Source organism: Rhea pennata, chromosome 18 (assembly GCF_028389875.1).
Source record: "Rhea pennata isolate bPtePen1 chromosome 18, bPtePen1.pri, whole genome shotgun sequence".
NCBI lineage: Eukaryota > Metazoa > Chordata > Aves > Rheiformes > Rheidae > Rhea > Rhea pennata.
In genome coordinates, this window is record NC_084680.1 from 8,018,837 (window position 1) to 8,046,085 (window position 27,249).

The following is a 27,249-nucleotide window of genomic DNA, read 5'->3' on the forward strand; positions in this document are numbered from 1 at the left end:
TGGGGCTCAAATCACTGCAGCACCCTGCCTCACGGGCCTGTCCATGCAGCCTGTGCTTGCGGCGTACACCACAGCCAGCAGCTGCACCCTACCCTCCTTTGGGGGCTCTCCTGGCCCGGGGATCCCCCGGAGATCTTGGAGAAGTACCTGCTGTGGATGCCCGACCGCAGCTCCTACCACAGTTTCATAGAGCAGGTGCACCGCAGGTGTTCGGCCACTAGCAGCGCAAAGAATGTATTTACAGCGTAAAGCGTTTGTGATAGTCTTTCTTTTTTCTTTATTTTTTTTTCATATGACGAGACTGAAAGCCTACTAAAGCCATTTTAACAGAGGTTACTACATATGTAATAGAGGAGATCCATTATTGTGTTTACATGGTTGTAGCAACTGTATATAATTTAGTTTTCAAATTTTCATCATTTGGCTGCTAGGACAAGTGTATTTGCCTGATGATATTTTCCAGAGGAACAAACAGATGATGTAGTTTATAGGGCTTGATGATTTACTCATGTATCTGGGATTCCTCTGGGCTTAGAGATAGAATTAGATGACTTACCAAATGCTTTACAGAATCTATCTCAATTCACTCCACTTCACTGAGTTTTGCACGTTTTGAACTGATCTTGTCTCATTTCTTCCTTGCTTATTTATCTCAGTGCTCCAAGCTGGGAGTAGAGGAAGAATGCAGGAGGCAGGAAAGCCATTTCTGTCCCTGATCACACCTCAGGTATGGAGGGGAGCAGAGAGCACGGATCTCAGCCCCTCGCTGGTGAGTCACAGCTCTTCAGTGATAGCAGGGGTGAAGCCCAGCCCGAAGCAGAGCCCAAGCTGATAAAATAGCCAGAGCTGATAAGGTAGTGCCCTGTGCCAGCAAAAGTTGAGGCAGCACTCGGGAGAGGCAGCAGAAAAGGCTTAGGTCTAGAAGTGCGTGGGTGAGGACCCGGCTGATGTTCATGGAGCAGAGGTGAGGAGGTGTGCACAAGGGAGCTAAGGCAGTAGTAGAGCAATCACCAGCATGGGAAGATCTGCACCTGGGGCAGGTAAAATTAACATATATCAGACTATCCCGCTCACATGCATGGCCCCTTACTGAATGGTTTAGACTGGATCAGATAATAGAGAGCGAGCAGAGTGGTGGATGGACGGAGCTAAACTGCTCTCCGGTCTGAAAGAAATAGGGGACTACTATCCCTGTGTTGCAAGATTTGGAAGAATTAGAGACTCCCAGGTGCTATCAGCATCCAGTCTACTTCCCATGTTCCCTCTGTGGTACCTCCACGGGGCTTAGACTAACTCACTGACTCCAGCATCTCTCTCAGCCGGGCACATCAGAGGCATTTGGCAAAGTACTGTCCCTTTAAAAATGTGAATTTGACCGGAAACAATTATGCAGTATAAACACAGAAAAATCAACAGGGTGAATTTCTAACTAATAAAGATTTAATCTCAAAGTCATGAGACTGCCTTTGTTAGGAAAATATACATACCCCTGAGAATCCAACTACAGTTGCTATATTACACACTGTTTAGCAGTTCACTGGGCATTTTTCCAAATCTGTTTATTTTTAACATCAGCCACATTATTCAATTAATTATAAAAACACTGAAGTTTTCAAGAGATGTTTCTGATAAAAATGCGTGAGAACAGCAGGGATTAAAATCTCTGTAAACTTTAGCATTCAGGCCTGTTGCTATAAACAATGAGAGAAGTCCTCCAAGGAGGTTATTTATCAGAGTGAATCATCCCAGATAACAGAAAGCCTCCTCCCACACCACAAACAGAAGGATCATGTGTCCTTCCTCCAGCGATGGAAGCAAATATCGATGTGTCTGTCAAGGTGTTCAGGGTAGAGAATGAGAAGCGCAAAGGACTGGGCTGGATTCTTTAGACGCTTCCCATATTCGACCTTCCCAGTCTGACAAATACTAAGTATCAAGCTGACAGAGTCCTTCCCAAGAAACCAAGAAACAGAAAGCAAAAACCAACCCATGTCTGCCAAAGTCTTGTGACCTTACAACCACTAGGTATCAACCGACAGCATGGCTTCAACCTCTGCTTTTGAGAACAGCCTCTCCAAACCCTGCTGTATGGGAAAACTGACGTCTCCCACAGCAGCTTCATTGTGCCGGTATGGGAGAAATGTATTCCCAGCCCTAAGCCTGTGTATGTGATCAACCTAGCAAGTAACAGCCATCCTAACAAAGAGTTTGGTCTAATCCAACCTTTAACTTTCACCCAGGCCAACTGCTGTGTGGTTTTCCTATCGGATTTTTTTCTGAAAAGGTTCACGTTGTGGTATTATTGAGAGCTCTGATACTGTCTGCGTGGATGACAAAGATTAAAGGCATGGGATCCGGGCATCAAAGCTCGGCTAAGGGAGCTGTGCTGGTAAAGAGCAGCGCGGGGGCCCTAACGGCTGGAAAACGGGCTGCTGGGGACAGCCCGGGGCACGGCCGCAGCAAGGGCTCCTCGTGGGGCGCTCCGGGCGGCAAGGGGCAGCGCTGAAGGGGACGCGGAGCCCGCGCCCGCCACGGCTGCCCCCTCCCGAGGGCCGGCGCCCGCCACCCCCTCAGCGAACCGCCGCCGCCCCCCTGCCCCGCTGAGGCGACACCCGCGCCGCCGCAGCGCCGCGCGCTTCCCGCCCGCCCCCGAGCCGGGGGGCGGGACTAAGCACGAACCGACAGCCTCCTCCTCCCATCCCCGCTCGTCCTTCCCCGCCCCCTGCCGGGGCAGCCAATCAAAGACCGCCCCCCGGCCCGCCTCCTTGCTGCTGCCCAATCGGGTGGCGCCACTCTCGCGCTCCCCTCCCCCCTCCCGGGACGGAAGGCGGCGGGGGGGTTGCGTAGTGTCGGGTCGGTATTCCCGAAGCGCCGTGGTGGCTTTGCTCTGCCTGGCGGCTGCCTGCGCCGTTGGCGTAGCGGCCGCACTTGGCGTAGCGCTGGCAGCGGTGGCCGTGGCGGGGAGCAGCGGTGGCCGTGGCGGCCGTGTGAGGCGAGGGCAGGAGGTGCGAGCGGGCCGCGCCGCGGGCAGGGCCGCGCCGCGGGCTGGGGGTGCGGCCGGGAAGCGGGCTGGGAGCTGCCCGCAGCTCAGCTCGGGGTTTGGGGGCCGGGAGGTGGGCTCCGACCTGACCGTGGCTCGGTGCGTGGGCTGCGTGGCGGGCTGAGAGCGGGCTGCAGCTCAGTGCATGGGCCAGGATGTGGGCTGAGACCTGGCTCCGTGTGTGGGCCAGTAGGAGGGCTGAGACCCAGCAGCAGCTCCGTGCATGGGCCGGTGGGTAGGCTGAGACCCGGCGGCAGCCCAGTGCACGGCCGGTAGGTGGGCTGAGACCCGGCGGCAGCTCAGTGCATGGCCAGCGGGTGGGCTGAGACCCAGCGGCAGCTCAGTGCATGGCAGGCGGGCAGGCTGAGACCTGGAGGTGGCTCAGTACATGGTCCCTGAGGCCCACAGATGGGCTGAGACCTGGCTGCAGTTCGCTGCATGGTTCGTGGGGCTGGGAGGTGAGCTAAGACCTGCCTGTGGCTGAGTGCATGGGCTGGAGGGTGGGCTGAGACCTCACCAGATTCAGTACGTGGTCCAGGAGCTGGGCTGAGACCTGACTGCAGACTAGTGCATGCTATAGGGGTGCCAGGAGACAAGCTGTGGCCTCGTCACAGCCGAGTGCATAGTCCGTGGGGTCCAGAGGTGGGTTGAAACTTGTCCCCATCTTAATGCATGATCTAGGGGGCTGGAAGGTGGCTGAGACCTAGCTGCAGCCCCGTGCATGGGCAGGCAGGGCTCCTCGAGGGGCTCGTGCTGTGAAGCAGTTAGCAGGCGGCTGCAGGGGAGCAGCCCTCTGCTGAGCTCCTCAGAGCAGACCCCTGCAAGTGTGGTCTGCTGGCTTTAACAGCAAATTAAATAAATAAATAGATAGATAAAAACAGCAAGGAGCAGGAGATTTTCTTGGGTTAATTCACAGTCACTAATTCTTAGTACATGCAAGGATTGTTTACTGCTCAGTGGATAAAACCTCGTCTTCTTTAGATGCTAATCAGCTTTTGGCCTCACGGGCTTAGGTGCTGCATAAATATATAGTGAAATGAAAGTCGCTGGCCCAAAAAATGAACTGGAGAGAACTGTTTGGAGTAGACCTGATGCTAAGGGAAGGCAGCTCAACTCAGTGGGCCTGGCTATTGGACGGTCAGATGACCTGATTCAGTTGTTATGCTGGGTAATCTGGAGCAGACTGCTTTTTCTTTCTTTTTTTTTCCTTCTTTTTTTTTTCTTTTCCTCTGTGCTGGTTTATCTATAAGATATAGGTGCTAACACTTAGTGCTGGTTAGAAAAACAGAAAAGAAACATTTTTTTATTTCTTGAGACTGTTTTACTTGCTGTTATTAGACTGTATGTTAAACTAATCTTGCTCTGTAAATTGCTTCTGAAGATAAGTGAAAATAGGTTTAAAAGAACAGATTTTTTTATTAACCACTTTGCAAAACAGACGCTACAAGGGGAGTGACAACAGTGAGGCTTGCTATAGGCAAGAAGGAGGGAAAGGGTGTTGGGGCCAGGCTAATTGGGGCCATACTTCTTGAGGCTGGTATGAATCTGGACTCAATGTTACCCATCCAAACAGGTTTTAGAGGAGGAGGAGCCTAAGAGTGGCTGGGACTAATTTACTCGTTTCCCTCCCAAAGGCTGACCTAAAGACCTGTAAGAAGTGGTTGCACAAGAAGAGGAGGTAGAAGCTGGCAGCTTTCTGAATGAGCAGCCCACAGACCTAAGGCTTCTTCAGAGACACAAGATGACTTCCTATGAGAGATGCTTTCTGGAGGAATTCTGTTGAAGACAGAGCACTGTAGCCTCAAACTGGGACAGCTCCTGCTGGTCTGGAGCTGAGACTTATTTTTCTCCCTTCTTTTTTCCCTTGGAGATGTTGCAGAGATACAATCTGTCCTCTTCCTCCCCACCTGAAGCCTGTCGTGGCAATGATCCCACAGCCAGACCCAACCACCAAAGAGAGGAGGATTGTGCGTTTGAAGCTGGGCCGTCATTGTAACTGAACTGGAATTTACTCCCTGCTTACACTCCTGGAACGACCTCTGCCGTTCCCCTGTTTGTCTGTGTGTGTTTTGAGCTGCTCCTCCCTAATCTTGTTTGGAATTCCTGGTCCTTCCACACTGAATCTGCCCATGGCTTTCCTGATGAAGAAAAAGAAATTCAAATTTCAGACAAGCTTCACTCTAGAAGAGCTGACTGCTGTCCCCTTTGTGAATGGGGTTCTGTTCTGCAAAATCAGGCTGCTAGATGGAGGAGACTTTGCTAGCTTATCTAGCAGGTAAGAAGCTAACTGGCTGTTCTTTTCCTGCTTTTTCTGCACTTGAATGGTTCGCCATATGGCTACCGCTTGCCTGCCCCTTGATGTGATTTTAATAGTTTTGTTTTAGGGCCCTACATGCCACATCATTCTCCAGAGAAGGGGAAGAATGTAGCTGGAGAGCTCTGAGCCTGGTTACTGTTGTATGATCAGAGCTGGACTGAATTTTCAGAGACTTGGAGGGTGGGGTTTGCACCCCCTGAAAGGGGTTAGTGTTTGTTGATGAAAACTTTTTTCTTCTCTCTCTTCCCCTCTCCCCCTCTCACTTTTTTTTCCTGCTGCCTGACCAAAGTTTTCACAAGCTATTTTAGACCTTGCGCTATACTGCTTTCATGCCTGACTTGAAATTCAGCTCTGTAGGAGGGTGCATCTAAATTGAGCAAATGGACCCTTCTAACTTTGCACTCCTCTTTTGCTTCTGAACTACTGCTCTTGGTAAGAGTGGAAGTAGCTTGCTTTGCATTGCAAATTGCTGTGCAAGGGAAAACTGCTGCCTAGAGTCAAAGTTGTCAGTGTTAAAGACACAGTTGATCTTCTGGAACAAATGTCATTGAGTTTCTAGGTTTATAGTTGCTTTTCTTTTTTTTTTTTTTTTTTTTTTAAGTGATCTGTCATATAGGGACCATTCCACTGCACCTTTTTAAGATTGTCCTGCCACTTTTTCTCTGACTCCTTCAGGAAAATCTGTCCCTTCTCTTGCTACTAATTGCTAATAAAAACCTGCTTTCTTTCCAACTGTGCACGTAGATTATCACCTAGCAGTATGCAAATACAAATTCCGTAACAGCCTGGACTTGCTTTATTTCTGCCTCAAGATGTGAAAGAAGCCTTCAGTGGCTCTCAAAACTTGTTTTTTTACTTTCCTAAGTGACTACTCATTTTTAAAGGTACAGTGTTTGTTTGTGCTAGTTGATAACTTCTTTATCCCAGAAGTAAAGGTTGGTTTGTCTGATTTTCCCCTTTGGGGTACTATACACTAGGTATGTAAGAGCCTTCTCAATCTAGAAGAGGCGATTTTACTGAGGAAGTGTAAAACATTTCTGTCTTGCAAACAGAAGTGGGAAAGGATTGCTGTAAGCTTGGTTTTAATTCCAGAGACATAGTGCAACCTCATCTATAGCTTATGGAAACTGTGGGCATAGAATACCTCTAAAAATGGACTTAAATTTATCTTTTGAAGAAAGTCTACCAAAAGAGCTTTCCCTTACAGTCTTCTCCCCTGAGGCTAGATCCTTGGGTTTGGTTTAAGCAACTTATCTAAGGAATTCAAACAGTATATGAACTTGGAAAGAAATTAACCCCTCTGCTTCCTGGAGTCATAATAAAATGAGCTTGACTGGAGAGTGTCTTAGGAAAAGCTTGTTCTTAGAAGTGTCAGTCTCTATCTCCTCGTCCATGAAGGCAGTATCCAGAAGTGCAGCACTGCTGTCCACTGATGCTGCCAGCCATATGGGTTGTTGTTTTCCGAGCTGGCTGAGGTTCAGCAGTTCTCTCAGTGCACAGTGTGTTGCAGACTGCAGATGTGTTCCAGCAGCGAAATCATCTGTAATTTAAACTAAACACATACATTACCTTCAACTGGCTTTATTACTTATCCTCTAGCAAAAGGGGAAGTAGGCTGTTAGGTTTGCTGCCTTTCCCCTAACCTGTCTGTAGCGTAACTGAAAGCACATGGAAACCTGTTCCTGCTTGGAAAGTTACAGGTCTCAGTGGTATTGAGTCATTTGACCTTTTCCAAATATTTTCCCCCATTGCAGTTAGAGCAATTGCAAGAAGGGTGAATTTCCAGGAACAGTAAAGAGAAGAGTTACCATGTGGCAAGGCCACCAGATCATGCCTTGGCTCTGCTCTAAACTACTGTAGTCATCTTTCCATGACCTTTTTGAAGTTCTCAGCATCTGGGGAAAGATTAAAGGGAAATAGATGCTGTGTCCATGTTGTATTAGAAGTCTGTGCATCGTTTAGGATCTGTGATTGTTTCTCTGAAGTCAAACACTTTCAGAAGTTTTTGAGTGCATTTGAAGTTGTAAGGTTGGTCAAGTCTTCCTATGATGAGCTGCTTGCTTAAAAAAAAAGTTCTGGTGTTTGCTCTGCAATGCATTCAAGCCTCCTTTTCCATCTGTGGCCGTCTGAGGTGTGTAACTTATCAAGCAGAACAACAACTCTTGTTCCCCATGAGTTTTCAGGGAATTGATCTGAACAAGGTGTCCCACGTCATTTCGAGTCTGTAAACGGGGAGGGGGGGGGGGAGAAATAGTTTGAAGAAACTCCCATAGGACAAGCTAAATCAATTTGGGGTATTTTTCCAATTAAGTGACCTGTGATGCAGAAAGGAGAGTGTTGTCTCTGAAGAGCCTTATCTTCTCAGGCAGATTTCTTCATGATATTTTCCACAGACACTTATCTGGGGGGCCCATGCACTACTGTGGAGAGAAGCGAGATTATGATATATCTGACCGTTGCTAGATGGCTTTGGGTTAAGTTGCCTGGCCTCCGAGTAGAGCAGAAGTTGGAAGCTGTGTTGCCAGCTCGCTGGGCCCATCCTTGTTCCAAGTCCACTTGAGGCTGAGTTGTGTATCCATGCTACAGCCTCGCGCCATGGAGCTGGAGAGGCCTGTTAGGGGTTGTGGGGCGTGTGGGGCGGATTCCGGACGGGGAAAGTGAACGCCCTGAGTTGGGACCCCCTCCCGGCTCTGATGGAGCGGCTGGCCCTCTGCTTGCCGGGGCCGAAGCAAAACTGCCTGCTGAAGAAGGGAACCTGTCTGAAATGCATTAAGACTTAACACTCTTAGGAATTCAGAGCATTCTGGAAAAGATCCAAGTCCTGTCAGCACATTCAGCTGGCTTCAGGATCTGTCTCTGGGTTTTTTTTTCTTTTTCTTTCAGGCAGGTACATTCCCCCCCACCACCGTCTGTCTTTTCCACACACACACACACGCTTGCTGCGTTTAGGCCTTGCACAAGACCATGGGTATTTTAGTGACTGCAGTTTAAACCATAAATTTCCTTTCCCTCTTCTTTCTAAAGTTTCCATCTTACTGCTGCTCTGAAGGGTCCTCTGAGGATAAGATTTATCTTATCGGTTTCAGTATATGTTGCTCATGAAAAACATCTATTGTTTGTCAGTTTATTGCTCCCCTGTTGAGTTACAGGAGTCAATGCTCTGAAAATGCATCTGAGGCATGGGAAGGCCAAACAGGTGCTGTATTTTCCCATGGAGAAGTACCACTACAGCCCTTGAAAAGTATTAATCCAGATACTTAAATAGCACAATCACCAGTGAATTCAAGTGCCTCCCAAATATCTTTAAAAATAGAAGGCGCAGAGCACTAGTAATGTATTCATGGCATCCGTTTTGTGAAGCAGATGGGCTGCTGCGTTTTGTACCAATTTGAAGCTTTCTGAGGGTTTGTGTATCTTTGTTCCTAGAGAGATGATACAATAGCCTCATCTGGAGAGCTCGGATCTGTGGATCAGCGTAGGCGGGCCTCTCTCTGATGGGATGAGGAAGAATTTTCTAGCCACTTGCTGGTGGAAGTGGAATCTCTGTGGCTATGTGGATGTCTAAAAGGGGCCTAAAGCTGGAGGCTGATGTAGTTAGTAAGCTTGTGTCTTTGGACATTGTAAAAGAGGAAGATTTGTTTAAATTTTTTCCCCTTTGCTAACAATATCAATTAATGCTGAGTGACAGCCAGATGTACTTAACCTCAATGTTGGCTGTTTTTTTAGCTGTTTTGGCAGAGAGTATTGCTTATGTGTGATGTAAAGGAAGTGAAAGCCAGGTGTTATCCGCATACTTCTGACATTTCATCCTATATGTTCCATTGGCTTGCCAATGGTTTCACTCTGGTATTTCTAGATTTGAAGGAAGGGATTGTACTCAGAGAGTCCATGGCTGAGTGTAGAGGAAAGACCATTTGGCAAGGATCAAGCCATCATCCATGTTGTCTTCTGAAGGCAAGAAACCTTATGTACCTAATCAGTCAGCGTTTCCATTGATCTCTGGGGGTTGTATTTCCTTAGAACATGTTTTTCAAGCATGTGTAGCATTTCAGCTTGGTTGTATGATCCTGGCACTCTCACACCAGTTCAAAATAGAGAGAGTGTTTTGTCTTCTGCAGCTTAGCAGCTGTTTGCGTGCAGGCTTGAGTGGAGGAGTCATGATCTGGGGAGAGCTCACCTGATTAGGGTGGTCTGTCTTCAAAGTATTCCAGTGCTGTAGCCTGGGGTGAGAAAGTTCTGACTTACTTAGTCTCATGACTTTTCATTGAGTAAGAGCGAAAGGCCACTTCCTACGCTGCATGCGTTTTGAGTAAAGTTGCACCGAGAAAACCAAAAGAAAATATTGGTATTTGGGGAGGCACCTCCATACTGATAGTTCCACATGAATTAGGCAAGCTTTTGTGTAACAGTAGCTTTGTCTTTCTTATAAGTACAGCTTTAAAGCTACCTGATTTGCTCAGCTGGTACAATGCAAAGTGTGATAGAGGGCAGACCTTGATTGTAGCTCCCGAGGGCTCTATCAGTCCACGTTTTAGAATGACTGGGTCATTCACTTTGTCATCTGCTAGAGCATGTTTGTGCTGGTGTGGTCTGATAACTTCTTTTAAAAGAGCTTTTGTTGCAAACATGTCTGAAAATGAAGGCCTTCCCTGTATATAAATGTATTACAAATATATAGATTGAGAGAGCGAGTCTTTAATGCTCTGGAGCAGCTTCTTTCAATTACACGTGCTAAAATCTTGCTTTTTTGGCTGCAGCCTCGAGAATGGGCTGAGGGGGGTTAGTGGAGGGGGAGGTATTTGAATGCAGCCTCTAGGAATGATTTGCAAGAAAACATAACCTAATTCAAGATAATATTAAGATATCATATCTGCACTATCTGCGTTGTGAAAATCATGGAGAGAAATTAGGCAGCAAAAATGAGAAGAAGGTTTTCTGTAAGGTCAGGTCAGCTGTGCAGCTCGCCTGCAGGAACACTGGATGAGGTTTAACTTCTGGTAAGTAAAAGGTGTTGGAAAAATGCAGTGCAGAAGTGATAGAGCAATGCAAGAGTGGTTGCCAGGCATGAACTGTCTTAAGCTGCTGGGCATCTGCAGTGCTTTTCTTCCACCTTTTCTGGGCTCTGGCGGCTACACCTGCAGAGCCAGACAGCAGAAGGCTTCACAGTGGGTTGATTGTTTTAATGTCAGACTTGCCTCTTCCTGTCCCAAGTCACAACTTTAGAACCCGTTACAAGACGGGCAGAATTACATTAAAACTTTCCTGCTCTGGGGGCTGTGTCCGGCTGTGTGAAGAATAGGCTCTGCAGGTGCTGTAGCCACGGCTGCCTGTTCCGCCTACTGTTCCTGAGGTGGGGACTGCTGTGTTGACCGTAAACTGTAATCTAAAGCTCCGTGACTGATACGCTGTGTGTACAGCATCAGTAAATATATTCACATACAGTCTGTTTTTTAACTTCCCCCTCCATAGCTGATCCTGAATTAGCATTGATTTGACAGCTAATCTTAGCAGCAGCCTTATCTGTGTGACTCCAAGCAGCCCTTGGCTTGAAAAATTACTCACTGGAAATTAGTGCTCTACTTTGAGACTGGGGCCCAGTGGCCTACTTGTTTTATAGCGTGGCAGCACTATGCGCTCCGTTCGACTGGAGGCAAGGGGAGGTAGGAGAGCTTCCCTCCTGCCTCCCCTTTAAGACATGTATTTATTTCTGAAATAACAGGAGAAAGCATAAATGGGGGACTCCAGGCTGTTTTATTCTCCAGGTTCCTTAGCAGTCATCAGTGTTGACTCTAGCTTGGTAGCTGTATTTTTGAGGAATCTGTGCATGGCTTCGGGAGCCTGTGGTCTTGCTGCACTGTTGTTGGCATTTCAGTAGGTTATAAGTTGCCACTGGCAAGCTGTTCTGGTACCAGTTTCTAGATAAATGAGGTGGGCACAGATTTTCTTTTTTCTTTTTTCTTTTTTCTTTTTTTTTTTTTTTTCTCCTCAGGAATTTGCATTTGCTATTGAGTATTTCAGGAAGAGACTTCAGTTTCTCCCTCAGATCTCTTTCACCTATATGCTCCCAAGCATGAAGACTAGTGTAGTGGGCTCTTGCAACGTTTGCCATCACATGCACACACTTGACTACAGGGTCTCGTTCATGCAAGGACATGGATGGATGTGGCTCAGTGTGTGGCCTCCTTTTTCAAACAGGATATGCTCTGCATCCTCTGTGGGCTAGCTACCAGCTCCACACTATCAGAGCTGGGGTTGCAGCATCCTCTGAAGTGGGTCAGGAATTATTTTGAAGCTTTGTCTATTTATATAATAAACCATAGGTCTTTAGGAGTGTCCTGCAGCAACATTTGGATCTGCTTGTTTCTTTTGCAGGGGCCTGTGACCTCATATCTATACCTTCATGTAGTAAAGGTGCTCTGTGTTATTTCAGGTGGCTGCATGTGTTACCGCACCCTCGCACTAGCTGCTGATCCTTCAGGCTACAAGGCTTTTTTATTTTGGTTTATTCATGCTTTTCCTTTGTGCACTTGCTGGGAGGCATGATACGCCTCACTGTCTTAACTCCTGACTTGGCGTCATGATCTCTCTGGTACCATACAGTGGGACTCAGCGTCTCATTTCAGTGCCTGGGTTTGAAAGCCTCTTCCCACTAGGCGAACAGTTGTGCCTGTGTTTACTGGATGAACAGCCTTGTTGTTTGTTGCATTTTTAATCTGCTGATGGGCACGAAAGGGAATTGTTCTGCAGCACTCGAATTTGCTGATCGTCATGGATGTCGCTTTCACGTGCTTCTCATGAGTCTCCTGGGTAGTTCAACTGATAAAGGCTGAGCTGAGGAAAAGATGAAGGAAATGGGACGGGGTTATGGGAGTGAGGAAGAAGATGAAGAGGAAATGCATAGAGACTAGAGGGTTGGGAGGAGGCAAATGTTGAAGCGACAGGATGTTCTGTATAAGCTATAGCATATACAGCCCGTGTGTAACGGATGCTTTCCCTGCAGACACAAAGTAGCTGAGCTGGCGAGAAAGCAGGATTAAGCCTTTCCTTTGGCTGAGTGTATCAGTAGTTCATTAGTGAGAGGAGGCCTTGAAGAAGGCCCTGTGTTATACAAGGAGATGGCACTGAAGCTAAAAATACTTTTACTGCTGCATGCTAAATAAGAAATGAACAGTCTGTCAAGCTGTAGAGCACTGAGGTTGCTTACATGGAAGGAAGGAAGGGAGTATGTGGATGTAATGTTCTGGCAGGACTGGAAAGCTGTAGCATTAAATAGCAGTTCAGCTTTAGAGACCTAGAGATTATCATCCCTGTATGTGGTTGATAAGTAGCCCAAAATGTGCTCTCTGAAATCAAAAGCTAAAGCTAGAAAACTTTATTTTGAGACTGTCCCTTTGTAGAGCTGCATGTTAGCCTGAATGAGGCAAGTCACTTCTCTTAGCGTTCAGTGAACAAAACGTAGACAGTCAGATGTAAGGCCTTGTTCAGTGTCTTTCAGAACTTACCAAATGTTAGGCTCCAGCCTGGCTTTGCAGTGGAAAAGCAGAACAAGGATTCCTTAACAGCGAACCTTGTAAAAAGTGTGTAGCCTCAGGGTTTCAATTTAGGATAGTTGCATACCTCCATTTTGCTTCTGGAATAAAACTTGCATGAAATGACTGCTGCAAGATGTTTCCCTAATGGATATTGGGTTAATGATCAACAGGAGCTTCCTCAGCCGGCTGTCACCTGAGAGACCAGTTAGCACTCACCTACCGGTGCTCTTGCACTGCAGCTGGAGCCTTCATTCCTCATGAACTGCACGTCATGACTGTAACTAGTACAAAACTTGGTGGCCAAAATTAACTCTGAAGGTTTCTGATCACCTTGTTGTCTGTACAGTCACTTTTTTTTTTTTCCCCTCCCAGTCCATTAGGGATAACATTGGTCATCAAAATAAGAGTGCTCGTGTTCAGGAGATGGGGAAGGAAAGACTTGTCCAGAAAAACGCAGGCTTGGGGAGGGGAGCCTGGGGGAAGACCTTGTGTCAGACTCTGTCAGGTATTATCTGTACTTAAAACAGCAAAGCTGAGGTTCGCTATGGAAGAGACCCACTCCTGGGGTTTTCAGTGGGTTTGCTTTGTTGCACTTATGTGCATGCATGGTTTTTGGTGGGGGGAGAGGGGTTGCCTGTTTGGTTGTGTTTTTATCATAGTTTTTCTATTTCTCTTGATAATTCCTCTTCATTGTGTTATGTAGTTTATGCCTGCATGTTTCTGAGTATGAGCGAAGAAGGTAGGGCATTTATAATGTGGAGCTCTTTCCAGGTCTCTTAATGCTCCGTTGCACTAGAAGGAAGCAAGAGCTTGAGCACTGCAACCCTGTCGAGTCCAGTGTCCCGTTTCCAGCCTAAGTAGTAACGAATGTTTCAGAGAGAGGCTTCTTGCTCATGTTACAGATAATTATGGAGTAACCTCTCTGCAGGAAAGCTCTCCTCCTGGCTTCTGAGAGTCCTTGATGTGTTTTATTTTATTGGTAGCCCTAGGTGATTGCATCTGTGTAAAGGTTGAATTCTTTTCAAGTATTCAACATCAGCTCATGTTTTGCCCTCAATAGCCTGCAGTGCTCATTGCCCCAAGGGAAAATCTGTGTTGTAGAGGAATATATTTTCCTGTGTATTTTTTACATTTGCTACCTTTCTGCTTTGTTCAATACCCTCTTGCCTCTATACCAGGGGCAGCTGGTTGTCCTCTGTTTAAACAATGTTCTCTTTAAGATCAGTTTCTGATGTAAGGTTATAGCAATGGCTCTTCTTGCTCTTTATGTAAGCTTGACTGTTCTTCCAAAACGAATCTGTATGTTGTCTTTCTTCCAGAAACTGATTCACACTCATCTCCAATGTCACTTGCTCACAATAGTGGCAAATCAAGGACATGTATCTGAATATAGTTGGTAGTGACAGCCACGGAGGAGGTAAATACTCTCTTATCCTCAAAAACCTTCTTCTGGGAGTAGAGCAGTGGGAGCCTATTCTAACGTCTCCCAACAGGGTAAGCGGCACAAACTGCTGTAACAAAACACAGAATTCTCCAGTGTTCTGTTGTTAACCAAGATGTAATATATGAAATTACCTTATTTGGAGAACTTCTTTTTCTGAAGCTGTGGTTCTAGAGGAGCAAAAGCTAATCTGAGTGCTGTGTCTCAGTCCCTCTTTCCCTGCCTTCAGTCCCCCTTTCTCTTCCCTCCTCATTTTGGCATCTGACCTGGCTGTTTCACTGTTACAGACAGAAAACTTAGACAAAAGACAGTTTGTGGTTTTCTGCCAGCTTTGCATATTGGAGCAACATAATGCTGGATCTGGCACACTCCAGAGTCAGGGCAACAGAGAGAGATGGGAAAGAGAATCAGGGCAGGCAGCGTCCGAATCTCAGCCCGAACGTGGTGAGGAGTCAAGGATGCAGCATGTTTTACGTTCTGCAGCCTTTCATGAATTGCAGACCTCTTCTACAGAATAGCCTTTAGCTGATGAACTGCAGCCGCGGTAGAGACCAATGAAAGCGCCTGAAGTTTTGTGAGAACATGCTCATACCTTGTGTCCTCAAAAGTCAGTGACCTGGTTTGTACAGCTGAACAAATCCTGTAAAAAAGGAGATGTCGAGGAACACCTGTGTTCTTAATGGAATGAAAAAGCTGATGTTAATGTGTAAAGGGCTTTCTCCTCCACTATTGTGTTGTTTTTTGTCTAAATGTGTACCGTGTAAGAGTGATTCATAGTAGAACATGTCTGGGCATAATAGGGTGTTACCTCTTGGGTAACTAAGCTTACTTCTAGCACTGGGGTTAACTTGAGACAGCTTACTTACTAAAGGACTCTCCAGCATACTTGAGCCAAATTGCAATGACGTTACATTGCACAGTATTAACGAAGTCACTCCAGAAATGAACTTGGCCTCATATGAGGGTTAATTTACACTATAAGGGCTTCTCTGGTACAGCTATATTGGCAAACTCTCCTGTTTGAAACAAGGTGATACTGGCAGAAAATGTCACTTAACTAATCTGGCTTCAGCATGTCTTTGTGTTCCATATATTTCCCTTATTGGCAAAAAAATTCCAGTAGAAATACGTGCCACTTGCGTCAAGGATTTTGCTCCTAGTCTTATGTCAATTCCCTGCATGGTTCTCATTTCTCAGATTTACTGTCCCAGCAAAATACTGGAATATTGAGTTGACCCGTGTCTTTCCTAGTTTTCATCTTGTAGGCGGTGTTGTGTTTTTTTCGGTTTGTTTTGTTTTGAAAGGTAACATTCTTTTATAAGAGCATTTTGTTTACAAACACAGCTTTCTTGCATCATGGAGTTGTAGCCGTCTCTCATACCCTGTGTAGTACGAATATTATCCGAGTTCCCCCTTCAGATTCCACATTGCTGTCTTTTTTCACTAAGAGTTTAAATTTAGACAGCAAAGGGCAAATCTGGAATTGCTTAGAATGACAGCTGACACTTTTGGGATGAATAAAATTTTATAAATATATCAGCAGTGGATAATCAATGAATCTTCATTTTGCTTCTACACTCTGCCACAAGTGAAAAGGCTTTGCAGCCTATGGCAGGTTCTGGAAACATGTCTTGCCTCAGAAATATGGTGAGTTAATCCACCTTACTCTTGGAAGCATCTGTGTAGAACCCAAGAGTATTTTCTGAAGCTCTCTGGACCTTCTGAAGCTTTATGTCCTTTATCTGCAGAGGTGCAGGGGAAATTGCAATAGTGTCCAAGGGCAAATCCGCCCTGGGGAGGTCGGGAGTTCTAGGGAGGAGGGTTGTGGGTTTTGTTGTTGTTGATTTTCCCCTCCTGACTTTTGTTTTGTGTTTTACTGTGCAGTTTTCTTGGTAATCAGTCTAAATCCCCCCTCCATCTGTGCCTTCCTTTCCCTGGTCACGTGGAGTTCTCTCAACTTTGGTTTGCTAAGCCTCTGTGACTCCGGCTGACTTGGCTGGAAGCGTAGGTAAGAGTTCAGGAGCTGTTCTTAGTTAAACTGTTAACATGCCTATTTTGTACACAGAGCACAATTGGATTGTTCAGTGGTCACAGTTGGGGAAATCAGGTCTGAAAGATCTTTTTTCAGCCCAGAATTAGGCAAGTTCTTCAGAATTTAGGCGACGTGAGTTGTAAATCAGCCCAGTCTGCTGCAGCACAAAGCAGCCACAGGAGCGACAGGAATAACGCTTCCTAGACAGACTGGAGAATGCAGCGCCAGAACACAATAACCTGCGTGTCGTAGCTTATGCCTGACCCGGGCAGACCCAGTGAAATCTGCAATGCAGATCTGTTGTTGCACCTTGTCTACCCAAAATCCTTGTGAATTTGCTTATGAGAAGAAAAGTGCTAGTGATGGGTTTTGGCAGCCTGGCACATGGTTCTTTCTTGGCTAATCCAGCTCCAACTTAGTCTATCCGAACAATAGGAGTAGGAGTTGGCGTGGTGATTCAGTACATGATCAGAGTTCAGAAAAAGCAAATGCGTCTTTCAGTGTTCAATATACACGTTATTACCGACTCGTATTTCAATAGCTGAGTCATCCATCCAGTTACTCCTTCCTTTTGCACTTTTGAGTTTGATTCTTCTCTGCTTGTGATGTTTTTGTTCCTGGCACGCATCCCTGGCCTCTGACCAAAAAGAACTTGTGCTGCATAGATGTGGCAAGAAGTCCTTGGATATGTGTGCCTTCGTGTTGGTCCGTCTTCAGCACAGTATGTAACAGTAGATGTATTGCACAGTATTCACTGTTACAGTCCCTTCTTGTCGCTGTTTTCCTGGGGTCCGACTTTTCTTCTTTGCTTCAAGTGACAATGTGTAAGTTATGAACACTTCAGAGCGGACTGAGTCTTTTGTGCATGTCGTGTCTGTAAAGTGCCATGTATACATCCTTTATTGCAGTGTAGCTCAGTCTGTTAGAATATTTTCCCCTTGCCTTCTCCCTACTCCACCCTTGCTTGCCCTTCCAAAACTCATCTGATTTGTTCTATAGCTTAAGTTTTAAAGGTCCGTTATTCTGCGACTTTTCTTTTTTCATCATTTGGCACTGTTTTTCATTATGCAGATTGTTCTGTAGTGTTCAGTAATTGGCTACTTGCTGTTTTTTTAATAACGTGTTGTTTCTAGTAGTATTTCTCTTAGCATATTTCATGTTTGGAGGTTTTAAGTTTTGGATACCATGAGTGGTTGAAAATAGTCTTTTTCTAAAATACACACCTCTGGCCTAAGGTTTTAGAAGGCCTGGATGTGCTGGACAGCGTGCCTCCCCTGTACAGTGAGTTGGAGTATGTCAGATATACTGTACTGGAAAGCTTTTGCCTATGGGACGTTCCACATGAGGTATAGGGTTTCATAGCTGTCATTTATAAAAGACACATGTCTGGATGCATGTGACTGGAGGCCAGGCATAACTGAAGCGCTGCCTGTCAAAGAAGCTGTTAACCGTACAGCTAGGAGTGCTTATGCTGCAGAGTTTTCTCCTGGTGATTGACTGCTACCCCAGTTCCCCAGTGGGTATTATAACTGCCTGACCTGTGTTAGGGGACCTTTATCAAAATTGATCACCACCTTGGAGGGAACTGTAATGTGCAGTTCAAAAGCTGTGCTGCTTTGGAAGTAGGCATCTTATGGCCTCAATCTCATTTCCAGAAAAAGTCAGTCGTTTACCTATTAGATGCCAGCTTATATTTTAGGAGGCCTTCTAAACTGTTCTTTGTATCATATTTTTATTTCATGCTAGCTTTGCTGGGTTTTGCTCCAGTTCTTTCCTCACCTGCCTTTCAGATCTTTGGCACTGTCTTGTTTTCTAGTGAAACAGTCTTGACCACTTCTTACCTTGGTATCTCAACTGTAGTTGAAAATTCTTCCATTAACGTTTTCTTTCCTGTCCAGTTGCTGTTAACCCTTTTGACTGGAGAGTGGACAAATCCACGAAAACAGGGATTATTCAAGTGGTTCTATTAACTATATAAGTGAAATCTGCTTTCCTGTGCTGACTTTCCCCCGTGCACTATCCTTCCCTGTTCTCTCATTCCTTCCCCCCTTAAAGGCCACCAAACTGCCTGGGAAGTGGATGTTTGTCCATGTCCTGGAGCAGGGCAGAAATGAGCAACTGTTGATGAAGCCCCTGTTAGAGCTCACCTTGCTCCCCCAAAAACGCACTTCATTCAGCATTTAGAGAGCCTATCCATAGCTTGGCTCTGGGACAAATGAAGAACTAAGTGGATAGGTGTAAGCTCCGGCTTAGACAGGGATGTGAATAGGTAGGCTCATCTACCATGGTTCATCAACGGGGGTTTTACAGGGATGCACGGGTGAACTTTGCGAGTATGTGGTGGATGTGGTGACCTTAATAGCTCTTGCTCAAAACAGTTGCAGTGAAACATCCAAATAAGACTTGTTTCAAATGACAAAGGCTTGCTTAGTTCTCTTAGTAACACAGTTTACATCATCTGTCTCTGAGCCATTTTTCCATCATAACTGCTAATGTCTGCTACACAACAAGCAGCGCTTGTCAGCTGGAGAATACGGGGTTGTTTGCAGAGGGAGGGGGCCATTCAGCTATTCGGGTTGGCTGTTGTTCTGGTAAGTGATGTAAGCCTGGTCAAAACAGAGCAACTTTATTGTTGAGAGTTAGTAGCTGTCCTTTCTATTCCTTCTGGTCAGGAACGACAGAGTCTCTCCATGTAATCAACTTGCCATCAAGGGGCTTGCACACCTCCAGATATTAAACCATCGTTGGATTTCAAAGCATTGTATATTCAGCTGCTTTTTACTAACGTATACAGTGTTCCCCAATGGATATGGTGTCATATGTCTCATTCCTGGGATATATTTCCACTGAATTTCCCATTGCCCCACCTGGTTGCTGTGTCTTGTTTGCTTTCACTTTCTACCTGCGTTTGGCATGCTTGAGCTTGACAACAGGTAAAGATAGGGCAGTGCTAGCCTTTACTGGTGTAGTATATTCCCACGATGCTGATCGTGCATCTTGTTTGCTGGGGTGTTTTTTTGTTTGTTTGTTTTTCTCCTCCACCTTCCATTTCTGTGCAAGGCATCTGGATAGCAAAGCCTCAGAGCTGCAGTTTCCTTTAATAATACCTGTGCTGGAGTTAAGTGCACTGTCCTAAGCTCACTATTTGAGTGTACCTACAGCTTTTGGATAATAACTCTAAACCAACCAATGGCTAGATGAAGGCTGACTTTCTATTACATATATTTTCATTTATCTTGATATTTTCTGTGCTTTATAGATAGAGATTGGGCCCCCTTTTTGTAGGGGGACCTACTGGTTTTGTAGGCTGGTGTATGTGTTGGAGTGTGACAAATGCAGCTGTGGAAATGCTGGTTACTGACTTAGAAGTCAGATTCAAAACAGGTTTTTCTGGGGTTGTTCATGGGCCTTACCAAAAGTCTCTCTTACTCTACAGCTTTGAACTAGATAACCTGGCTAAAATAGTTACCACCTGACTGAGTTTGTCTGGAGCATAACTCCTAGCGAAGGGAAGGTTAGAGTTCCTCCTCTAATTCAGCCTCTGGAAGTGCTCAGGAGTCGGTTAGGAGCCTTAGAGGTATCTTTCTCTGCAGCTGAAAGCAGAGCCAAGGTACAAGGGTAAAGAAATGCTGCGGGAGATGGGTGATTTTTCCCTTGCTGCAATCTCCTGATGCCTCCCGCGCTCTTTCCCTGTGGTTCTGGGGAATGCTCATGGAGTGCCGGCACTGAGGTTGCTCTTTTACCTTCCTCCCCCAAAGACTGACGGCTGCTGGAGCGTGTCAGTGCCGCCGAAGATCTCTTCTCAGTCTACTGCGCTTAAATGAGTGTGAGTTGCAGCTTAGCTCCATGGCCTTTTTACAACGGCGTCGTTACCTTTCTCGTGCCTTATCGGATCAAGATGTTTCTTCAATGATGTTGCCCTCCTGAATGAAGTGGTGAAGCAGCAAGGAGAGTGGAGAATACCATCTGCTACAAGCAAGGGGAGGATTAGTTCTGCTTGAAGGATCTGACCCAGATCCACATCTTAGCAAGTGGGGGGTGACAGCGAGTATGTGGATTTGGCATCAGAAATAGTAACGCATGTCCCTTGCCCTTACTGTAAATGAGGAGGAGGGAACCTGAGTAAAAAGCTCTTTGCGTTCGTTTGTCTGTACCCTATCTAATTCAGCCTGAGATTTTTCCCACATCTGCTCCTGCATGTGAAACATCAGACTGGAACACATTGCTCTACTGAAACGTTTGGCATTAGAAAACTATTTTTGGTTGTCTTTGTTTTCCTGGTAAGCGTATGGCCTTTTTATGAAGTTTTATACTTCTAAGTGGCTTTTATTATCATTACTGCCATAAAGTAAAAGTGAAACATCTGCTTTTCTAAATGTTTCAACAGGGCAAAAATATTTCAGCAGATTGTGTGTCTGTAAACAGAAGGTTTAATCTGTCTGGGCTTCTAATGTTTCCCCTGCTAGGCTTTACATAGGACAGAGACCCACACTAGTCAAAAACGGCATGTATTTTATATATGGCCTTTTTCTAAAAGTGTTTCCTCCGTGTTGGTTTTAGCTAACTTGCAGAAAGCCACAAAGCTAACTATGAACGTAACAGTGCTGCTCTGTCCGTGGCATGGAAATCGGTCGGTAAACGCCTCTTCCGTGAAATCTGTTGCTTCGCTCCTGCCAACTCCAGAGCTGCAGCAAGAATACGTGTAAGGTCTGAGCCCAAAGAGGCCCTGTAGCTTTCCCAAAGTATGCCGTTGCTTCTGTATTGGGATATAAAGGTAGATAAACCAGTGGGCTGTTGCTGTGCATGCTTCCCATGTGTAGATCCATGCCACCCTATGGCGAAACACCTTCTGTAGGCGCTCTGTGAGCAGTAGGTGTAGGCCCTCGTTACGGGGAGGGTGGTAGCTAGGAGGACGCAGCCAACTGTCCCTTCTGGCTAGTCGGGGGCTTGTAGGCCGCTGCTGGAGAGCCGAAGGATTTGAAGTCCCCAAAAAAGCTTTCTCTGGAATTCCACTTTTCACAAAAACTGATGCAAGCTTGGACTGGTTTGTTTTGAGGTGGTATATTTAGGCCTGGGAGAGTAATTACACAGCTTTGGATAAGTCTTTAGTCAGAAGGGGGCAAAGCTTAGCTTGGCAGGAGTTCAGACTTCTGGCAGAATGGTAACAGACAGCTTTTTAAAATAAAACTTCTGAAGACCTGTTGAGTTGGCACCTAGTATGAGGCATCAGTCTGATCTATTCCTGGCTCCTTAAATACAGAGTAAAATTTAAAATTAGACACTTCTGGTTTTAAGCCGATAGTTTCTGCTTTGCTTTTAGGTGCCTTGTGATTAAGATGGAAGGAAACGCCTCTCTCAATGCATCCGTCACCACACTTCTTGTATTTGGTTAGCTTCTGTGAGGTGGTTCCTGACTGTACATCAGAGGATGAAACTGCTTCTCATCTGAGGCTACTTTTTTTTGGTTGTTTCTGGGGAGTTTATGTGTTCTCTGATTACCGACCTAACGATAGCTTGATGGGAGGCGGATAGACAAAGCCCACTCGAAGCCTATTGCCTTCCCACCTGCCATCTTTAGGAAATGTGGAACTGATACATTTTTTAAGAGTTTAGCTTGAAACAGTAGTGCTGTTTCTTGCTTGTCTGATGATATGGACCTGACCCCTACCTCTAAAATAAACTCATTTAAAAAAAAAAGTGTTGAAAGAAGAGGCTTGTGACTGGAAAGCAGCTCTGAATTTTATCTTGTAAACTTTCTGTCCTGTGCAGAAGGCATGCAAGGCCCCAGGCTATGCGTGCACCTGCAGGCCTGGGTCTTGTCCGCGGTACTCTGTGACGATTCCCCCCGAAATCCTTCTCCTGTGTCTTTCCTAATCGCCTGCGCAGTGCAGTGTGTGCAGGAGAAGCGTTGGAGGGCCAACATGCCTTCGTAATGACAAGCAGAATGTCTGCTAGCAGAGCTTATGCTAACAACAAATTAGCTGTGAAGGAGCTCTTTATCACTAATCAGTACTTCTTACCACATTTTGAAGTAATTTGCTTTCATTGGACTTAACAGCAAACCAGCAGATGCTTAATCATAGTTGCGTTGTAATGCAAGAGAAATCATGAGTAAGGAAACTCAAACATTGGAGCAGTTCTTGCAGATCTAAGGAACTAAGCAGCTGTGGGGAGCCGTGAGCATGTGGCTTTTTTTGTTCAGGAGTGTGAATTGTATTGTGCTAAAGCTTAGTCACTTAAACATTATCTTGTGACAGGAGTTAGAGCTCCTAAACATGTTTGTGAACTAGATTTGTAGCAATAGGCTATTGTACCTGTACCGACTCGAAGATCATGCAGTTCTAGCCGCCTTCCAAGATTCATTTTGAAGTTCTGGCATAACTTCAGCAAAATTAGCATTGGCCTGGCTCTGCAGAATAGCAGGTCCTTTTCAGAGGAAAGGAGAAGACTCTGCTGCTGAAATGTTCAGTATTTTTTGCATCTAAGATATGTTCCCTGCGTTTCTGAAGCATATACCTGTTTGCAAGCATTTTTCTGATCTGATGGATTCTATTTCATCTGTCTCTGAAATTTCCTTCCATTCCTGATTACTGCTATGTCGAGTTTAACATATCTGAAATTTAACTTGACAAAGTAGGCTGGGTCAATGAATATTTTATTATATACAAAGCCTTTTTAATCCTTCTGGAAGTGTGTCTTCTGTCTGCAGGTGTTGCAATGAGTTGAGTGGAGGAATGAGGACCAGATCTTATCTTGAATTAACCCCAGATTCAAGGGTGTTCCTGCCCGTCGCCCCTGCACTTAGATACCTAACTTTTCAATAACTTAGCCTTAGCTCTATATGAAAGGAGTTTAAGTTTACTGCCTGGAGGCAATTGCTGCCTTCTGTTTTCCATGTTTTAGGTGGGGATGATCAGCGTTACAGAGGATTATGCCTTGTAGCTATTTGTCAGCTACTCTTTTTCTCGTTCTCTGCCGCGTTTACCTTAGCCAGCATATTCACGTCCCACAGAAGTAGATCAGAGGGCTAGAAGGGGGACCTGGATTGAGATCCAGTCCCTGGTATCTTGTGTCGTGTTACAGTCATCGCAAGATTACAGAAATGACTGCTGGGTTGTGCCCTGGTTTCTGTTCCTTCCTTCCCAGAACAGGGCTGAAGCAATATTAAGACTGATCTTTCTTCCCCTCGCCACCAGTCTCTGTATCTTGCTGCTGTGCCTGTGTCTCATAGGTTTGGGAAGTTTCCCTCTCCCTACTAAAAAAGAGTTTATCTGGTGCCCTTGCTCCTTTGTCCTGTGCCAAGAGACAAGGTAAGAGTGATATGCAAACTCCCTAGCTAATAGCTGTCGATAGCACTGCATTTGCTCTCCCAGCCTCATTATTTGGAGATCTTAATTGGCTCAGGGCCAAGATCTGAGCTATAAATGGATCAGGCTGGGCTTCCTTGCCTGCAGAGGATCAGTCGGTAATGAGAGCCTTGTGGAAGGCCCCCACACCTCCTCTCCATGCTTGTTTGAACCCTCCTGCTTTGCAAGGCTAAATTCAGCTTCCTCTGAGGGCTTTGCAGAAGCGAAAACTACCTGCAGCAGCTTTTGCACTCAGGAGGCCTCACTCTTTTCTCTTCGCTGTTTCAAACTACACTTAGTTCATACGTTTCTTGGCTCACTGGGGTAGTCTAGTAAGAGGCTATGTAAGGAAAATCACCTTTTCTCTGCCCAGCACAGTTTCTTTTGCAGTCACAATCTGAAACACTTGCACTGTTTGAAGCACAGTCTTCAGGGTCCTTGTCTGCTTGTGCCTAAGAGCACTTCCACGTGCGTTTTTGTCCTCCTTGGAGCTGGCAGTTCGCATTGGCTCGCTCCCAGCGTAAGGAGCACGATGACTGCCTAGAAAGGACAAGCAGTCCGGGACAGATAGCATGCTTGCTGTACAAAAGGCCGTACAAAACTGGCACATTGTTGTAGGAAGATAAGCTTGAGAACTTGCAGCCCAGTTCACTAATGAAGTTTGGCTCTGTCCCTACCGGACAATAAATTGAGCTAAACCAGTTAAGCAGGAAAAGTTGAAGAGCTTGTGAGAGCTTTAAAGGTAAATGTTGATGAGGTGATTAGTCTAGCCTGTAACCTAAATAGAATTTTTATCTACATTGACTAGTGAAATTGCTTGCTAGTGCCATAACACTCTGGTGCAGTTTCAGGTGGTGTGCAGTGAGTTATGTTGCAAAAAGATCTTTGCAGACCAGGTTGCCAGTCATTAAAAAAAAATAAGAAGAAAGAAACACTTTAATAGCTGGGATTGCTTTGACTTTGTACCTTTTTTGAGGGCTATGTTTTCTTGAATTCCCATAGAGAAGAAGTTCAGGAAAACTGTGTCCGCTGGAAAAAGAAATTCACCTTCGTGTGTAAAATGAGTGCCAACCCAGCCACAGGGCTCCTGGACCCCTGCATCTGCCGAGTATCTGTCCGAAAGGTGAGCATCTAGCTTCTGTTTCTGGCAGGCACTGCCACCTGACAATGTCTGTATTGGCATTAGTTTCTAGTTCCTTTTTTGTGACAAAATTTGCATAAACAGTGGTAGGAAGGAAGATTGTTTGGGCTAGGGTGTAAACTGAAAGGAGTGCTTGCAGCCTCTCTCCCCAGCAAAGATGTTTGGTGGAGGGTGGGAGGGACCAGGGCCATGGTACCCTTGAGAGAGAGGTTTGTGAAATCCTGAGAGCAAATTCCAGTATTGATTAATGACTTTCCCCCTGTTTCCCAAGCATATATAATAACTTCTTTTCCTGTTTGTTTTGTCTCCCGTTATAGGAGCTGAAGGGTGGAAAAACCTACTCCAAGGTAAGAGCAAAGAAAGGGCAAATGTGGCAGAGTGATGATCAGTCTTGTGTTTTGCTAGTGCTTTATGTCTGTTAGAAACCAATGGTTGAATGGTCAGAAAGCAGCATGATTGCTGTCTGAAACAGCCTGGAGAAACATTTTCAGTTTAAGCCTGAGTTAAGTGATTGTCTAAAAAAATTGACTTGCTGGGATAGGATCCAGATTGCACTAGATGTGGATTTGAGAAGGGGGTTGGGAAGATGATCTGCGTGTCCTCAGACTTTGGGGAAGTTCTGAGTCAGATGTGAACTCTCTGGCTTCTGGCCACCCTTAGCTAATAAAGAAATACTGACTCCAATTCTCTTCTCTGGAACACGGTAACCAGCTGTGGTAGGTACCTCGCTGCATTGTGAGCACAAGCAGGAATTTGCTGTGGAAATCATTGCCTTCCAAAGCACAGGGGACCTCGAGGCAAAAACAAATTGATAAGCAGGGATGTTATTCCTTCTTCCTCTATTCTCTTGTTCACGCCACGTGACAGACAATGAGTTGGATTCTACCCTCTCTCCTCTGTTCTGGAACAGGAGACAGTGTTAGCTTAAAAGCTGAGCTTGTGCAAAGCCTGTAACCACACTTATTTGAAAATGAATTGCTGATGCTAGTTTCAGATAAACAGACGTTCGGATCAGACACAGGCTTCTAAGAATTTCTTCTAAGCAGTATCGTTCCTGAGGCCATGGATGTAACAGGCTTTGCGGGGTCCTACGTACTGTCGTACTGTCTGGGTTGAGGGCAGTGTTGCTGCCCACACTGTTCCTTTTCTGTGGTTAATTAGGACATGGGTCTCTGGGGCCATTAACTTCTCTTTCACTAAATTCACACTAAGTCGGGGGTTATTCCTCCATTCTGCAGAGCTGCCAGCCCAGTAAGGGAGCAGCATAGCTGGAAGAAGAGACGTGCCTGTGAGACACAATAAATGCATCAGCTCATTCCTCCTCTACTGTCTATCCTGAAACTTCCCACAATATTTAGAAATGCAGAATTTAAAGAAGCCCAAAGGCACATCTTCACAGTGGAGTTAACCTGAGCTATTATTCAGGCAGTGCTCTAACCTACTTCAATTTTACTCAGTCTCCAGTTGAATTTAGTGGCATTTAAAAAAAAATTTAGTTGCTCCAACCCAGAGTTAGAGGCCAAAACTCAAGTAATTGTCTTGTCTTGGGCTGATATCTTGCTTGGTCTCCTGTTAAGAGGTGGAACAGCTCACTTGGATGCAATAGTCCTTTAGTATCTTTCCACAGCTCCTTCTAGACAGGTAAATTCTCCTAGAATTCAACAGAAGAGCATCTGAGCATTTTGGCAGCTCAGAGACCAGGGATGTCATTGCAGAGGGGGTGATTATGCATTGCAGTCTTGGCATCTGGACCAGACTCGCCCAAATCCTTTTCCAGGCAGGTCTTCATCGCAGAATCAAGTTACTTGGCATTCCTAATGTTTCTAGCAGAAGTTGACATTGTGTGTTCATGCTTTAACGTGGATCTGTCTTTCCATTCCTAAACAGTAAGTCCTCACCTTTTTAAGCTATACTCATTCAATTAAAATCACCTCTAATTATGGTAGTAGATGTTGAGGAAAATGCAACTTGTGAATGGCCTCTCTGATCCCTCTCTAGCAAGGACTAAGAGTCATTTAGCTGTTTGTGTGCAAGGCTGTTTGTGCCTGTCTAGAAGTTGAATTTCCATAGACTTACTCACCTTTCAGTTTGACGTTAATGTCACTTCAGTGTCAGAGGTTATAGAGCGGGAGCCAACAGGAAGAACTGATAAAGCAGAAACTTTTTCCCCGAGCCGGAAGAAAACACCATCAGCTGGCTGGAAAACTGAGGAAACTATTCTGAAAGGTTACATCTGAAAACATCCTTTTGTTAAGGGATCCTTCCTCCATCTACTGGGAGTCTGCTTCCTGAAAAAAGCTTCTGACCTCAGCATGCCATATAGGTCATTGCAGCCTTCTCCCACACTGTCTTCTGATCTCCACCTTCTTACGGAGGAGGTCTTGGAGTGTGTTAGCGCTT

General features: G+C 45.6%; 1 protein-coding gene across 1 annotated transcript in view; it reads left to right on the forward strand.

Annotated features, from left to right (window-relative positions):
• The first annotated feature begins 2,879 nt into the window (after positions 1-2,879).
• EEIG1 (estrogen-induced osteoclastogenesis regulator 1) overlaps positions 2,880-27,249 on the forward strand; it is a 39,249-nt gene continuing 14,879 nt past the window's right edge. Inside the window, exons 1-4 of the mRNA XM_062590998.1 lie at positions 2,880-3,005; positions 4,675-5,315; positions 24,711-24,831; positions 25,167-25,196. Of these exons, the coding sequence (XP_062446982.1) occupies positions 5,170-5,315; positions 24,711-24,831; positions 25,167-25,196 (297 nt within the window). The 5' untranslated portion in view covers positions 2,880-3,005; positions 4,675-5,169. The remainder of the gene's footprint in view (positions 3,006-4,674; positions 5,316-24,710; positions 24,832-25,166; positions 25,197-27,249) is intronic.